Raw genomic sequence first — 17,239 nt, 5'->3', positions numbered from 1 at the left:
CTATGCGGTCATATTGTAGTCTTTGCTAGGCTATGGGGGTCATATTGTAGCCTTTGCTAGGCTATGGGGATTATATCGTAGCCTTTGCTAGGCTATGGGGTCATATTGTTGCCCTTGCTAGGCTATGGGGTCATATCGTAGCCTTTGCTAGGCTATGGGGTCATATCGTAGCCTTTGCTAGGCTATGGGGTCATATCGTAGCCTTGCTTGGCTATGGGGTCATATTGTAGCCTTTGCTAGGCTATGGGGTCATATCGTAGTCTTTGCTTGGCTATGGGGTCATATTGTAGCCTTTGCTAGGCTGTGGGGTCATATCGTAGCCTTGCTAGGCTATGGGGTCATATCGTAGCCTTGCTAGGCTATGGGGTCATATTGTAGCCTTTGCTAGGCTATGGGGTCATATTGTAGCCTTTGCTAGGCTATGGGGTCATATCGTAGTCTTTGCTTGGCTATGGGGTCATATTGTAGCCTTTGCTAGGCTGTGGGGTCATATCGTAGCCTTGCTAGGCTATGGGGTCATATCGTAGTCTTTGCTAGGCTATGGGGTCATATTGTAGCCTTGCTAGGCTATGGGGTCATATTGTAACCTTGCTTGGCTATGGGGTCATATCGTAGTCTTTGCTAGGCTATGGGGTCATATTGTAGCCTTGCTAGGCTATGGGGTCATATCGTAGCCTTGCTAGGCTATGGGGTCATATTGTAACCTTGCTAGGCTATGGGGTCATATCGTAGCCTTGCTAGGCTATGGGGTCATATTGTAGCCTTGCTAGGCTATGGGGTCATATCGTAGCCTTGCTTGGCTATGGGGTCATATCGTAGCCTTGCTTGGCTATGGGGTCATATCGTAGCCTTGCTAGGCTATGGGGTCATATTGTAACCTTGCTTGGCTATGGGGTCATATTGTAACCTTGCTTGGCTATGGGGTCATATCGTAGCCTTGCTTGGCTATGGGGTCATATCGTAGCCTTGCTAGGCTATGGGGTCATATCGTAGCCTTGCTTGGCTATGGGGTCATATCGTAGCCTTGCTAGGCTATGGGGTCATATTGTAGCCTTGCTTGGCTATGGGGTCATATTGTAGCCTTGCTTGGCTATGGGGTCATATCGTAGCCTTGCTAGGCTATGGGGTCATATTGTAACCTTGCTTGGCTATGGGGTCATATCGTAGCCTTGCTTGGCTATGGGGTCATATCGTAGCCTTGCTAGGCTATGGGGTCATATCGTAGCCTTGCTTGGCTATGGGGTCATATCGTAGCCTTGCTAGGCTATGGGGTCATATTGTAGCCTTGCTTGGCTATGGGGTCATATCGTAGCCTTGCTAGGCTATGGGGTCATATCGTAGCCTTGCTAGGCTATGGGGTCATATTGTAGCCTTGCTTGGCTATGGGGTCATATCGTAGCCTTGCTTGGCTATGGGGTCATATTGTAGCCTTGCTTGGCTATGGGGTCATATCGTAGCCTTGCTAGGCTATGGGGTCATATTGTAGCCTTGCTTGGCTATGGGGTCATATCGTAGCCTTGCTAGGCTATGGGGTCATATCGTAGCCTTGCTAGGCTATGGGGTCATATCGTAGCCTTGCTAGGCTATGGGGTCATATTGTAGCCTTGCTTGGCTATGGGGTTATATTGTAGCCTTGCTTGGCTATGGGGTCATATCGTAGCCTTGCTAGGCTATGGGGTCATATCGTAGCCTTGCTAGGCTATGGGGTCATATTGTAGCCTTGCTTGGCTATGGGGTTATATTGTAGCCTTGCTTGGCTATGGGGTCATATCGTAGCCTTGCTTGGCTATGGGGTCATATCGTAGCCTTGCTAGGCTATGGGGTCATATTGTAGCCTTGCTAGGCTATGGGGTCATATTGTAGCCTTGCTTGGCTATGGGGTCATATTGTAGCCTTGCTTGGCTATGGGGTCATATCGTAGCCTTGCTAGGCTATGGGGTCATATTGTAACCTTGCTTGGCTATGGGGTCATATCGTAGCCTTGCTTGGCTATGGGGTCATATCGTAGCCTTGCTAGGCTATGGGGTCATATCGTAGCCTTGCTTGGCTATGGGGTCATATCGTAGCCTTGCTAGGCTATGGGGTCATATTGTAGCCTTGCTTGGCTATGGGGTCATATCGTAGCCTTGCTAGGCTATGGGGTCATATCGTAGCCTTGCTAGGCTATGGGGTCATATTGTAGCCTTGCTTGGCTATGGGGTCATATCGTAGCCTTGCTTGGCTATGGGGTCATATTGTAGCCTTGCTTGGCTATGGGGTCATATCGTAGCCTTGCTAGGCTATGGGGTCATATTGTAGCCTTGCTTGGCTATGGGGTCATATCGTAGCCTTGCTAGGCTATGGGGTCATATCGTAGCCTTGCTAGGCTATGGGGTCATATCGTAGCCTTGCTAGGCTATGGGGTCATATTGTAGCCTTGCTTGGCTATGGGGTTATATTGTAGCCTTGCTTGGCTATGGGGTCATATCGTAGCCTTGCTAGGCTATGGGGTCATATCGTAGCCTTGCTAGGCTATGGGGTCATATTGTAGCCTTGCTTGGCTATGGGGTTATATTGTAGCCTTGCTTGGCTATGGGGTCATATCGTAGCCTTGCTTGGCTATGGGGTCATATCGTAGCCTTGCTAGGCTATGGGGTCATATTGTAGCCTTGCTTGGCTATGGGGTCATATTGTAGCCTTGCTAGGCTATGGGGTCATATTGTAGCCTTGCTTGGCTATGGGGTCATATTGTAGCCTTGCTTGGCTATGGGGTTATATTGTAGCCTTGCTTGGCTATGGGGTCATATCGTAGCCTTGCTTGGCTATGGGGTCATATCGTAGCCTTGCTAGGCTATGGGGTCATATTGTAGCCTTGCTTGGCTATGGGGTCATATTGTAGCCTTGCTAGGCTATGGGGTCATATTGTAGCCTTGCTTGGCTATGGGGTCATATCGTAGCCTTGCTAGGCTATGGGGTTATATTGTAGCCTTGCTTGGCTATGGGGTCATATCGTAGCCTTGCTAGGCTATGGGGTCATATCGTAGCCTTGCTTGGCTATGGGGTCATATCGTAGCCTTGCTAGGCTATGGGGTCATATCGTAGCCTTGCTAGGCTATGGGGTCATATTGTAGCCTTGCTTGGCTATGGGGTCATATCGTAGCCTTGCTAGGCTATGGGGTCATATCGTAGCCTTGCTTGGCTATGGGGTCATATCGTAGCCTTGCTAGGCTATGGGGTTATATTGTAGCCTTGCTTGGCTATGGGGTCATATCGTAGCCTTGCTTGGCTATGGGGTCATATCGTAGCCTTGCTTGGCTATGGGGTCATGTGGTAGCCTTGCTAGGCTATGGGGTCATGTGGTAGCCTTGCTTGGCTATGGGGTCATGTGGTAGCCTTGCTAGGCTATGGGGTCATGTGGTAGCCTTGCTTGGCTATGGGGTCATGTGGTAGCCTTGCTAGGCTATGGGGTCATGTGGTAGCCTGGCCAGTAACAATGGCCTGGAAGTAGGATTATGTTGGCCTTTTTTGGTGGTAAATCTTTATATAATAAGCAAAACAATGGTTGCAGGAATATTACTTGCTCAGGACAGTGAATATCTCGAGATATCTGTCAGCACTGAAGCACGCTATCATGTTTATGTCTTGTTGGTTCATGTTTATATCTTGTTGGTTGTGTACACTTAGTGTATAATCTGCGGGAAAGATCTTGTTGAATTCAAATACAATTAAACTAGAGAGAGCTTTTGGCTCTTTTTTTTCTCAAATGAAACGAGCCTAGAGAGCGGTTCTGCTCGAGGATAAGTTTGGTAAACTGGTGGACTAGTGACTGTGAGGTTGTACTCACCTAGTTGTGCTTGCGGGGGTTGAGCTCTGGCTCTTTGGTCCCGCCTCTCAACCGTCAATCAACAGGTGTACAGATTCCTGAGCCTATTGGGCTCTATCATATCTACATTTGAAACTGTGTATGGAGTCAGCCTCCACCACATCACTGCCTAATGCATTCCATTTATTAACTACTCTGACACTGAAGAAGTTCTTTCTAACGTCCGTCCCTGTGGCTCATTTGGGCACTCAGTCTCCACCTGTGTCCCCTTGTTCGTGTTCCACCAGTGCTGAAGAGTTTGTCTTGTCCATACTGTCAATTCCCCTGAGAATTTTGTAGGTGGTTATCATGTCTCCCCTTACTCTTCTGTTTTCCAGGGATGTGAGGTTCAGCTCCTTCAGCCTTTCCTCGCAGCTCATACCTCTGAGTTCCGGGATTAGTCTGGTGGCATACCGCTGAATCTTCTCTAACTTTGTCTTGTGTTTAACTAGGTATGGACTCCAGGCTGGAGCTGCATATTCCACGATTGGTCTGACATAAGTGGTATACAGGGTCCTGAAGGATTCCTTACACAATTTTCTTAAGGCGGTTCTTATGTTGGCCAACCTGGCATATGCCGCTGATGTTATCCTCTTGATATGGGCTGCAGGAGACAGGTCTGGCGTGATATCAACCCCAAGTCTTTTTCTTTCTCTGACTCCTGAAGAATTTCCTCTCCCAGATGATACCTTGTATCTAGCCTCCTGCTCCCTTCACCTATCTTCATTACATTACATTTGGTTGGGTTAAACTCTAACAACCATTTGTTCGACCATTCCTTCAGTTTGTCTAGGTCTTCTTGAAGCCTCAAACAGTCCTCTTCTGTCTTAATCCTTCTCATAATTTTGGCATCGTCCGCAAACATTGAGAGAAATGAATCGATACCCTTCGGGAGATCATTTACATATATCAGAAACAAGATAGGACCGAGTACAGAGCCATGTGGGACTCCACTGGTGACTTCACGCCAATCGGAGGTCTCACCCCTCGCAGTAACTCTCTGCTTCCTATTGCTTAGGTACTCCCTTATCCACTGGAGCACCTTACCAGCTACACCTGCCTGTCTATCCAGCTTATGTACCAGCCTCTTATGCGGTACTGTGTCAAAGGCTTTCCGACAATCTAAGAAAATGCAGTCCGCCCAGCCCTCTCTTTCTTGCTTAATCTTTGTCACCTGGTCGTAGAATTCTATTAAGCCAGTCAGGCAAGATTTATTCTCCCTGAACCCATGTTGGCGATTTGTCACGAAGTCCTTTTTCTCCAGATGTGTTACCAGGTTTTTTCTCACGATCTTCTCCATCACCTTGCATGGTATACAAGTCAAGGACACTGGCCTGTAGTTCAGTGCCTCTTGCCTGTCGCTCTTTTTGTATATTGGGACCACATTCGCTGTCTTCCATATTTCTGTTAGGTCTCCCGTCTCCAGTGACCTACTATACACTATGGAGAGTAGCAAGCAAAGTGCTACTGCACACTCTTTCAGTACCTATGGCGAGATCCCGTCTGGACCAATGGCCTTTCTAACATTCAGATCCAGCAGGTGTCTCTTGACCTCTCTCGTAATTTCGAACTCTTCCAAGGCCGCCTTCCCTTTCTCCTAGCACAGTGACCTCACCTTGCTCTGTTGTGAAGACCTCTTGAAACCTCTTGTTGAGTTCATCACACACCTCTTTGTCATTCTCTGTATACCTGTCCTCGCCTGTTCTAAGTTTCACTACCTGTTCTTTGACTGTGGTTTTCCTTCTGATGTGATTGTGGAGTAGCTTTGGTTCGGTCTTGGCTTTGTTTGCTATATCATTTTCATAACTTTTCTCTACTTCTCTTCTCACCCTGACGTACTCATTCCTGGTCCTCTTTTATCTCTCTCTGCTTTCTGGTGTTCTCTTATTCCGGAAGTTCCCCCACGCCCTTTTTTCAGTTTCTTTGCTTCCATACATGCCCTATTATATCATGGATTCTTCTGTTGCTTCTCGGATTTTTCCTTTTGGGTCGGGATGTATCTGCTTACTGCCTCCTGACACTTTTGGGTAACATAGTCCATCATATCTTGTACAGACTTAGCTCTGAGGTCTGTGTCCCAAGGTATTTCCCTGAGGAAGCTTCTCATCTCCTCATAATTTCCCTTCGGTATGCCAGCCTTTTGTTTCCTAGTTCTTTTTCGGGGGTGGGGGGTAATTCCTAGCTCTACCAGGTACTCAAAGTTCAATACACTGTGATCACTCATTCCCAAGGGTGCTTCCATCTTAACTTCTCTTATATCCCATTCATTTGGGGTAAATATCAGATCAAACACTGCTGGTTCATCTTCTTCTTTCATTCTTGTTGGTTCCTTAATGTGTTGGCTTAGAAAGTTTCTTGTTGCCACGTCCAGCAGCTTAGCTCTCCATGTTTCTGGTCCTCCATGCGGGTCTCTGTTCTCCCAGTCTATCTTCCCATGGTTGAAGTCTCTCATTATTAGTAGTCCAGATCCATTCCTGCTAGCAACAGAAGCTGCTCTCTCTATTATGTTAATGGTGGTCATGTTGTTTCTATCATATTCCTGTCTGGGTCTTCTGTCATTTGGTGGTGGATTATATATGACTACGACTATAATTTTTTGCCCTCTAGTTGTTATTGTATCTATTATGTAGTCACTGAAACCTTCACATCCCTGAACAACCAACTCCTCAAAACCCCAGCCTTTTGTTACCAGCAGGGCTACACCACCACCATCTCTTCCTTCTCTCTCCTTCCTCATAACATAATAGTCCTGTGGGAACACTGTATTTGTTATGGTTTTCGTTAGCTTTGTTTCTGTGAGAGCTATTATGTCTGGGTTTTCCTCTAGTACCCATTCTCCAAGTTCATTTGCTTTATTTGTAATACCGTCTATGTTAGTGTACATTGCCTTGAGGCTCACTTTCTTCTGTCCCTTCTCAAATCTCCTCCTTGGTGAGTGTTCTGCTGGCGGAGGAAGCTGCGCCATGGGTATGAGGATTTGTGAGGTAGATACCAGGGTTGCAGAGGATACTGGGATGAGGGGTGGGGGGTCAAGTGAAGGGGGTGGGACAGGGAGGGTATGGGGTGAAAGGGGAGGGAGGGAGGACAGGAAGGAAAGGGGGGTTTTCTATGCAGAGGAGGGTAGTGGGGTTGCCCTCCCCGCTGGTGTTACTGGGTAGCTGGTTGTGGGTTCCCCCCTCGTCTCTGGGGGTGATGTGTTGGGAGCTGTGGTTTCCTGGTTTTCCCCTCTCGCCCTGCGCTTCTTCCTTGCTTCTGCGGCAATGGCCCTCTCCTCCCTCGTCATGTCCCTCTGGAGGAATACTTTTTTTAATTCTCCCACAGGTTGCAGGTGGCTTTTCTTTGTTAGAATCATCGCCTTTGTGTTCTCGTTTGCAAACACTATCTTTAACACACGATCTCGGTCTTTTTTGTACCAGCCTAGCCTGAAAACATTCTCAATGCTATGCTCAGCCCCTTCCATGTCTAATGCCTTCAGTATTTCATTCACTGCCGTTTTGTCCTTATCATTCCACTCTTTCCTATTTGAACCTTTCTGCTCTTTAATACCCACAGTTACCACTGATCTTTTCCTTTCCAGTAGCTGGCTAGTGGAGCGTGCCGCTTCCTGTGAGGTGGCTGCTTTCATGTCTACCTCCATCACTGCAGACATTACTTCAGAGGTTTTTTTTTAGCATTTCTGCAAATGTTGCTTTTATTGTGGCATTCTCTTCCAAAATACTATTACCACCTTGTCCCTGGGTGGTTATCTGAGTCTCAGTGTCGATACTGTTCTCTTTGAGGGCTCAGTAGTGTCAGTAGTGCTTGCTATGTACCTGTGTACCTGTGTAGCCGTGTACCTGTATACCTGTGTACCTGTGTACCTGTGAAGCTGTGTAGCTGTGTACCTGTATACCTGTATACCTGTGTACCTGAATACCTGTGTACCAGTATACCTGTGTACCTGTGTACCTGTATACCTGTGTACCTGTATACCTGTGTACCTGTATACCTGTGTAGCTGTGGACCTGTGTACCAGTGTACCTGTGTAGCTGTGTACCTGTGTAGCTGTGTACCTGTGTAGCTACGTAGCTGTGTACCTATGTAGCTGTGAACCTGTGTTGCTGTGTACCTGTACTCACCTATTTGTGCTTGCGGGGGTTGAGCTTTGGCTCTTTGGTCCCGCCTCTCAACTGTCAATCAACTGGTGTACAGGTTCCTGAGCCTACTGGGCTCTATCATATCTACATTTAAAACTGTGTATGGAGTCAGCCTCCACCACATCACTGCCTAATGCATTCCATCCGTTAACTACTCTGACACTGAAAAAGTTCCTTCTAACGTCTCTGTGGCTCATGTGGGTACTCAGTTTCCACCTGTGTCCCCTTGTTCGCGTCCCACCAGTGTTGAATAGTTTATCCTTGTTTACCCGGTCGATTCCTCTGAGGATTTTGTAGGTTGTGATCATGTCTCCCCTTACTCCTCTGTCTTCCAGTGTCGTAAGGTGCATTTCCCGCAGCCTTTCCTCGTAACTCATGCCTCTTAGTTCTGGGACTAGTCCAGTGGCATACCTTTGTACTTTTTCCAGCTTCGTCTTGTGCTTGACAAGGTACGGGCTCCATGTTGGGGCCGCATACTCCAGGATTGGTCGTACATATGTGGTGTACAAGATTCTGAATGATTCCTTACACAGGTTCCTGAACGCTGTTCTGATGTTAGCCAGCCTCGCATATGCCGCAGACGTTATTCTTTTTATGTGAGCTTCAGGAGACAGGTTTGGTGTGATATCAACTCCTAGATCTTTCTCTCTGTTCGTTTCATTAAGTACTTCCCCTCCTATTCTGTATCCTGTGTCTGGCCTCCTATTTCCACTGCCTAGTTTCATTACTTTGCATTTACTCGGGTTGAACTTCAACTGCCATTTGTTGCAGCATTCACTCAGTCTGTCTAGGTCATCTTGTAGCCTCCTACTATCGTCCTCAGTTTCAATCCTCCTCATAATTTTTGCATCATCGGCAAACATTGAGAGAAACGATTCTATACCCTCTGGGAGATCATTTACATATATCAGAAACAGTATAGGTCCAAAGACTGACCCCTGCGGGACTCCACTCTTAACGTCTCGCCAATCTGAGACCTCACCCCTCACACTGACTCGTTGTCTCCTGTTGCTTAGGTACTCCTGTATCCAACGAAGTACCTTCCCTTTCACTCCTGCCTGCATCTCCAGCTTTTTCACTAGCCTCTTGTGTGGCACTGTATCAAATGCTTTCTGACAATCCAAAAATATGCAGTCTGCCCACCCTTCTCTTTCTTGCCTTATTTTTGTTGCCTGGTCGTAGAATTCAAGTAACCCTGTGTTGCAGGACCTGCCATCCCTGAACCCATGTTGATGCTGTGTTACAAAGTTCCTTCGCTCCAGATGCTCCACTAGCTTTCTTCGCACAATCTTCTCCATCAGCTTGCATGGTATGCAGGTTAGGGACACTGGCCTGTAGTTCAGTGGCTCCTGTCTATCCCCTTTCTTGTATATCGGGACTACGTTAGCTGCTTTCCAAATATCTGGTAGTTCCCCCTGTTGCCAGTGATTTGTTATACACTATGGAGAGTGGGAGGCACAGTTCTTCTGCTCCTTCCTTTAGTATCCAAGGGGAGATTCCATCTGGGCCTATAGCCTTTGTCACATCCAACTCTAGTAAACACTTCCTTACTTCCCCGCTGGTAATCTCAAACTCTTCCAGTGGTTCCTGGTTAGCTATTCCCTCTCTTATCTCTGGGATTTCTCCTTGCTCTAAGGTGAAGACCTCTTGGAACTTCTTGTTCAGTTCCTCACACACTTCCTTGTCGTTTGTAGTGAATCCTTCTGCCCCAGTCCTTAATTTCATAACCTGTTCCTTTACTGTTGTTTTTCTCCTGATGTGGCTATGCAACAATTTAGGCTGAGTCTTTGCCTTGCTTGCGATGTCATTTTCGTATTGTCTTTCTGCCTCTCTTCTCATCCTGACATATTCATTCCTGGCATTCTGGTATCTTTCTCTGCTCTCCAGTGTCCTGTTATTCCTATAGTTTCTCCATGCCCTTTTACTTTGCTGCTTAGCTAGCCTACATCTCTGATTAAACCTTGGGTTTCTCAGCTTCATTTCACTGTTTTCCTCTTAGACTGGGACAAACTTGTTTGCTGCGTCCTTGCATTTTTGCGTGATGTATTCCATCATATCTTGGGCCGTCTTTTCCCTGAGCTCTGTTTCCCATGCTATATCTGTTAGGAATTTTCTTATCTCCTCATAGTTTCCCTTCCTGTGTAGCTGTGTAGCTGTGAACCTGTGTACCTGTGTACTTGTGTAGCTGTGTACCTGTGTAGCTGTGTACCTGTGTAACTGTGAACCTGTGTAGCTGTGTACATGTGTACCTGTAAACCTGTGTACCTATGAACCTGTGTAGCTGTGTACCTGTGTAGCTGTAAACCTGTGTACCTGTGAATCTGTGTACCTGTGTAGCTGTGTACCTGTGTACCTGTGTAGCTGTGAACCTGTTTACCTGTGTACCTGTGTACCAGTGTAGCTGTATACCTGTGTAGCTGTGAACCTGTGTACCTGTGTACCTGTGTATCTGTGTAGCTGTGTAACTGTGTACCTGTGTAGCTGTGTACCTGTGTACCTGTGTACCATGCTGGGTCTCCTGGGACGGATCGCCAGGCTTACTAGTAGACGAAGAAATATATACATCGATACATATACACGGAGTTGCTTTGGTACTTAAATATGATGAGAAAAACTATACCTGCAGCATGGTCAGGTGTGCATGGAGTACCTACAGGTGTATGGAGTACCTGGAGTGTGTAGAGTAGACGCCAATAAGAGTTCTGCCGTATGCTCCTCCGTGGTGTCGCCTTGTCGTGGTGAGGGGCTGACGTACACCTCCCTTGGAACGGTGAGGGTTGTCTTCGCCCCCTCTCCTGCCCCTCCTTTGGGTGGTGTACGTGCAGAAGGGCACCATGTAGGGGCCTTGTGAGTCACCGGACCGCCCGTTGGAGGGGTCGCCTGTGAGGGGCTGCCTTAAGTGGATGGCTGGGTGTCCAGGCTGGGGCGAAAGGGAGAATAAAATCTTTGCACCAGTGTGGGAGAATGGACGAAGCAATAGGACTTCCCTGTTAAAAAGGGGGAGCACCGCTAGGGACGACGCATTCCTTCCTGCACTAGCCAGCGCTCGGCCTCCCTGGTAGGCGGTATTCCTTAGATCCAGGCCCCAGACTTTTTAAAATGATTGATATATGAAAACCGAAAAGACCTCTCTTACCCAGGCTCATGGGGTTGGCGACCAGGCCCCTGAGTTGGACTGTAATGGAAGACCAGGCTCTGTAGCCCCCACTACATTGGGCCCAGACAAGACTACTCCCCCCCTAGTTCCCCTCCCTACTCTGTGGTAGGGTCGAGCCACAAGCCCCCAGTAGTGACCACCTCGTCCCCTGGCACGGCTTCATCTCTCATTGTGACTGCTGTGCCTTTTAACTCCCTCCCCCCTCTATCAGGGAATTCTCAACGCCGTCCCCGCCTCGGTCGCACTCGCACGATCCCTTCCCCATACCATTAAATACCACCCCTTGTTTAGTCCTGCTACGTGGACTAAGTACTTTGATCTCCACCATCTGGATTCTACGCGGACTGACGATTTCTCCTTCCATAAACACCTTGTTAGTTCAGTAGATGCCTCTGTTACTTTTAACCCCACCCGTCTCTGTACACGTGTCGTCGCTGCTCCTTCTCCGGTTGTAGCTGACCGCTTAGCCACATTGTCCAGCATTGAGGAGACTCCTGTTAGGGTCTCCAAAAACGCTCGGTTAAATTCCAGTGTTGGCACTGTTCTCCTCCTGCACAGGAGGCCTGGTCGACGACCGGGCCGCGGGGACACTAAGCCCCGGAAGCACCTCAAGGTGCACCCATGTTGCAACTGGTGCTAAGGACCTAAAAGACTGCCACGAGGATATATAACATATCCTTGAAGCCCAAGGCATTCCTGTCCTCTAGGTGGACACGTTTACTCGACCCCCTCGTGGTCGTCGCCGTCAGCCCCTTCCAGTTGTGAAAATCACTTTTGATAGTAGGACCCTTCCGCCCTCTATAATTCTTGCTGGTGGCAGGTGCTCCGTTCAAGAGTACATTCCCTCTCTTGGACTTTGCAACAAGTGTTGAAAATTCGGGCATGGTGCACTCAAATGCACGAGTGCTGTGTCTCTATGCCCCATGTGTGGTGCCTCAGGTCACTCTTAAGTCAGAGAGCTCTTCTCCCTCCAGGCTCACTGCCTCAATTGTGATGAGGCCCACCTTACCTTCTCCTGCGCGTGCAATGGTTTGCCACCAGACTAGTACCTGAACTGAGGGGTATGAGCTACGAGGAGAGACCAGGAATTAAACCTCACGTCGCTGGAAGACAGGAGAGTTGGGGGGACATGATCACCACATACAAGATTCTCAAAGGAATTGATAGGGTAGATAAAGACAGGCTATTTAACACAAGGGGCACACGAACAAGGGGAAACAGGTAGAAATTGAGTGCCCAAATAAGCCACAGAGATATTAGAAAGAACGTTTTTAGTGTCAGAGTAGCTGATAAATGGAATGCATTAGGCAGTGATGTGGTGGAGGCTGACTCCATACACAGTTTCTAGTGTAGATATGATAGAGCCCAATAGGCTCAGGAACCTGAACATCAGTTGATTGACAGTTGAGAGACGGGACCAAAGAGCCAGAGTTCAACCCCCGCAAGTACAACTAGGTGAGTACACTCCACACACTTGAGGAAGCTGTCCTTAACATTAAAACACAACGATCCTCCGGGAACGTTGTCTTTTCCTAAAGCGAGAAGCCAAGTCTGCCGCCTCAACCCCTACACTGGCGTATCTTATGCTCGCGTGTTGTGTTCCACCTCTCCTCGTCCTTCCCACCTTACTCAGTCTCAACCGTATCCAGGCCTTAGACCTGGACACCCCCACCTCCCCCTCCCCCTTCCCCTTCCCTGTTCCTTTATGTTCTGATCCCGAGGGGTCCCTCTCCTGGCTCTCCATCTCGATCTCCATCTAGAAGGGGGAAGGGAGCTTCCCCCTTCTTTCCAAGTCTGCCATGTCTCCTGTGTCTTCTTTCCTATCTCCTTCCGATCCTTCTTCCCATCCCTCCCCCCTGTCTCTTGGCCCTCTACGCCACCTGTCTGTCCAGGCTGTTGTCCATCCTCCTCCTCCCAGTAATCTTCATGTTGGTCGCTTCCGTTCCTCTTCTCCTGTTAAGACAATTGAGTCCGTCGCCCAGTACGTTGTTGTTGCAATACCTGTCTCTTTGAGTCAGAAACGTAAGCCTGGTTCCTCTCCTTCGTCCGCCCGGGCGGGTAAGAAGGCATCGCTTTCTTCCTCAACCCCCACCTGACTCTATCACTGTGTCCCCTCCCATTTCGGTGGTCGGCCCCCTGTCCCAGCTATGAAGGTTCCTTTAGCCACCGATTCTCACTCGGTTGCTGCCCTTGCTGAGGTGCGCTCCCACTGTTTCTGCCCTCCCCTGTCCCCCTCCTATCTTAGACCGCCCCTCTCGGTTGTCTCTTCTACTCCGGGCCCTGTCCGTCCACCTCTGGTCTGTCTTCCCGCTCCCTTAACTCCATCGTCCTTACTCAGTTTACCCATGCCCCCTAACCCTGATTTCACTGACCCTGATCCTGAGCTGCTTTAATAAGCCGTGTTCTTCTTTGCCTTTGTTTCATCATTGTTCTCAGTTGCTGTCCTCTCTCCTTTTGACAATGTCTATTCTTCAATGGAATATTCATGAATTTTATGCCAACTTCCATGAACTCCAACTTCTGATTACACAGTTTTCGCCACTTTGTGTGTCTCCAGGAGCCGATGCTTGGTGCTCGTCCTGGTCACATTCCTGGTTATTCCTTTCTCTCCAGGTCCCCCCCCCCCTCCACCCAGCTTTTGCTGGCCATAACTCCAACACTCTCTTGATTCGTACTGATATTCCCGTCATCCCCCTACTTTTTCAGTCGCATATCCATTGTTCTACGACCCGTGTCTTTGTGAGTAAATGGTATACGGTCTGTTCGATTTATCTCCCCCCCCCCCCCCCCAAATGTCCCACTTTCTCTTCCTGATCTTAAGCACCTCCTGGACTCCTTTGCCAGAGTCTGTGCTCCTGTTGGGTAATTTCAACTGTCACCATACCCTCTGGGGTGATGTTCTGACAAACACCTGGAGTCGCCTGTTCGAACCGTTTGTCCTCTCTTTTCTCTGGTGAATTCTGGTGAGCCCACTCATGTGGACTCCTGCACTCGCACCCTTTCCTGTCTTGATCTATCTCTCTGCTCGTCATCTCTTTACTTAGATTTCACATGGAGGGTTCTTGATGACCTCCAAAACAGTGACCATTTTCCCATCCTTGTTACCTTTTTCTCTTTTCAACTTCCCCTCTCCTTCCCTAGGTGGCAGTTTGTCAAGGCTGACTGGAACATATTCACCCTCCGTGCTACTCTATCCAACCTCTACACTCTGCTTCTCCCTCGAGCCCTCCTCCTTTTTTCATGACACGGTCTTAAACGCTCCCCTTCACTCTATTCCTCGTTCTACCTCCCGGGGCACACGGAAGTGCGTTCCCTGGTGGAATACAGACTGTGCTCGGGCTGTCCACTGTAAGCGTGCAGCCTGGGAGAAACTATGACGCCGGCAGACGGCTGATTCTTTTATTTTGTTTCGGAAGGCAAGTGTGGTGGCCCGTTGGACCATTCGTTCAGTTAAAAGTGAGAGTTGGAAATCTTATGTCTCCGCCATTACGTCCGAGTCTCCTTTGCCTGAGATTTGGAAGAAAATCTCCAAGATAGTGGGTAAGTTTGTTCCAGATGACTCGCCAGTTCTTCACCTCCGTGGTACTCTTGTGGCGGATCCAGTGACTGTCGCGATTGAACAGGGTCCCCACTTTTTGTCTGTTAGCAATGGTTCTCACCTTCCTCAATCATTCCTTCTTCGTAAGCCCTTTCTTGAATCTCATCCATTAGATTTCCACACTCATCTCCGACTTCCCAATAAAGAAACCTTCTCTCTCTTTCTCTCCGCCCTGGCTCTCTGCGGTTCGACAGCAGCGGGCTTGGATGACATTCATTATGAGATGCTTCGCCAACTCCCTCCACGTGCGTTTTGATATTTATTAAATCTGTATAACCGTATCTGGGAGTCGTCGTCAGTCCCGGAGGACTTGCTTCAGGCGGTGGTTCTTCCTATTCGGAATCCAAGGTCTCTAGGGACATACCCTAAGTACTTCTGCCCTATTGCCCCTCACGAGTTGCGTTCGGAAACTCTTTGAGCGTATGATCAATGTCCGTCTGATGTGGTTCTTGGAACATTATCACTGCCTCTCCCTTTATCAATTTGGCTTTCACAAGTGCAGTAGCACAACTGATGTCCTCGTGAACTTGGAGGTCTATATTCGTACTGCTTTTGCTGTGAAGACCTCCTTGTTGCTGTTCTTTTTGACCTGGAAAAGGCATTCAACACCTCCTGGAGATACCACATTTTGTCCCAACTCCTTTATTTTGGCCTTCGTGGTAATCACCCTCTCTTCCTACAATGCTCTCTCTCTAGTCATTCTTCTAGAGTGAGGCTTGGTACCACTCATAAGAACATAAGAATAAAGTTAACTGCAGAAGGCCTATTGGCCCATATGAGGCAGTTCCTATTTATAACCACCCAATCCCAACTGGGATTCTCTGCCTCTCTGCCTCTTTTCGGCAATTCGAAGGTGTACCCCCAAGGTAGTGTTCTGAGCACTACTCTTTTCCGTGTTACCCTCAATGGTCTTCTTTCCTCCCTTACCTCTGGTATTTTCTCAGCGCTTTATGTCGATGATCTGACCCTTTGCTGTCAAGGTGATGACTCTCCTTCAACAGCGATTTCAACTTGCGATTGATGCAGTGTCGTCCTAGTTCACCGATCATGGCTTCAAGTTTTCTACGTCTAACACTTGTGCCATGACTTTTACTCGGAAGCAGGTCGCTCTTCGTCCCTCTTTGTCGCTTTATGGTCATCTCCTTGTGTACTAAGATTCTGCTAAGCTTTTGGGGTTAATCTTTGACACTCGTTTGTCTTGGTCAGCCCATATCTCTTACCTCTGAGTTGAATGTTTTGGTCCTTAACTTTCTTAAGGTCTTGTCCCATACTTTTTGGGAAGCGGATAGGCGCACTCTCCTCTCTTTACATTCCAATCTCGTACTGTTTAAACTCGATTATGGTTGCCCTGCTTACTTGTCTGCTTCTCCTTCTACTCTTCGCTGTCTTGATGCTTTGCACTATATTGGATTACGCCTCAACTCTGGTGCTTTTCGTTCGACTCTTACCCTCAGCCTGTATGTTGAAACCCGCGTCCTGTCTCTCCAGGATCACCGTGGTCGCTACTATCTTCGCTTCCTTGCATGGTCTTTACAACACCCTCACTCTTGCCTATGTCGTGCTTTGACTTTTGCTCCTCCTGTGGTCCCTCTTCTCCTTCACCACCTCCTTCTTTCTATCCGGTTGTCTCGCCTACAAAATTCTCTTTCGATTAGTGTTACCAATATTTCTCCCCGCGTTGTTCTCTCCTTGCCCCCGTGGAGGGTCCCCCCCCTTTCCTAAATTTTATAAAACCCTGACCCACGTGACTAGAGCTTTTACCTCTCCAGCAGTTCTGAAACGCCTTTTCCTTGAACACTTTTTTTCACTCCCTCTCCATTCCCGTCTTCACTGATGGGTCTAAGTCTGCAGACGGTGTAGGATACTCTGTTGTTTTTCCTGACCACACCTGTATGTGTCGCCTGCCTTCAGAGACTAGCGTCTTCATGGCAGAACTTTATGCTATTTTCTGTGCTCTTTGTCAACTGCTTCCTTGCTGTCATTCCTCCTTTGTGGTTTTAGTAGACTCTCGTAGTGCCCTCATGGCTCTGGAGTCCTTTAATCTGGTCTATCTCGTTGTAGTCGAGATTCTACATTGGCTGTTTCTTATCTCCAGTAGATTTAAGACAGTGCATTTTTGCTGGATTCCCTGCCATATTGGTGTCTTTAAATGAGCTGCTGCCAAGGAAGGTATGTGCTCGTGTCCCATATCTCATAACGGTACTCCTTATTTTGACTTTTACCCATTTATTCATTCCTCCACCCATGCCCATTGGCAAGGTTGTTGGTCTTCTCTTACTGGTAATTAATTGTGTGTTTTTAAGAGTAGTGTGTCCCTGTGGCCTCCTACCACTGTAACTGGCGGTGGGAAACGGCTGTGGCAAGGTTGCATATTGGCCATATACGCTTAACTCATGAACATTTAATGGAGTGCCGCCCTGCTCCTTATTGTCCAAACTACATTGTCCCTCTTATAGTCGTGCATATCCTTGTTGAAAAGTTCGGACTTTTAGGACAAACGTGTCTTT

General features: G+C 48.1%; 1 protein-coding gene across 1 annotated transcript in view; it reads right to left on the bottom strand.

The window, feature by feature from the left end:
- Window positions 1-16,001, bottom strand: part of LOC123764879 (mucin-2-like) — a 33,926-nt gene extending 17,925 nt beyond the window's left edge. Inside the window, exons 1-2 of the mRNA XM_069320882.1 lie at window positions 15,953-16,001; window positions 15,127-15,321 (exon numbers count right to left, since the gene is read on the bottom strand). Coding sequence (XP_069176983.1) covers window positions 15,127-15,321; window positions 15,953-16,001 — 244 coding nt within the window. The remainder of the gene's footprint in view (window positions 1-15,126; window positions 15,322-15,952) is intronic.
- Window positions 16,002-17,239: the final 1,238 nt, after the last annotated feature.

The sequence above is a fragment of the Procambarus clarkii genome, unplaced genomic scaffold, assembly GCF_040958095.1.
Source record: "Procambarus clarkii isolate CNS0578487 unplaced genomic scaffold, FALCON_Pclarkii_2.0 HiC_scaffold_596, whole genome shotgun sequence".
Classification (NCBI taxonomy): domain Eukaryota; kingdom Metazoa; phylum Arthropoda; class Malacostraca; order Decapoda; family Cambaridae; genus Procambarus; species Procambarus clarkii.
Note: the sequence above shows the minus strand (reverse complement) of the source record. Positions and strands in the feature narration are given on the sequence as shown.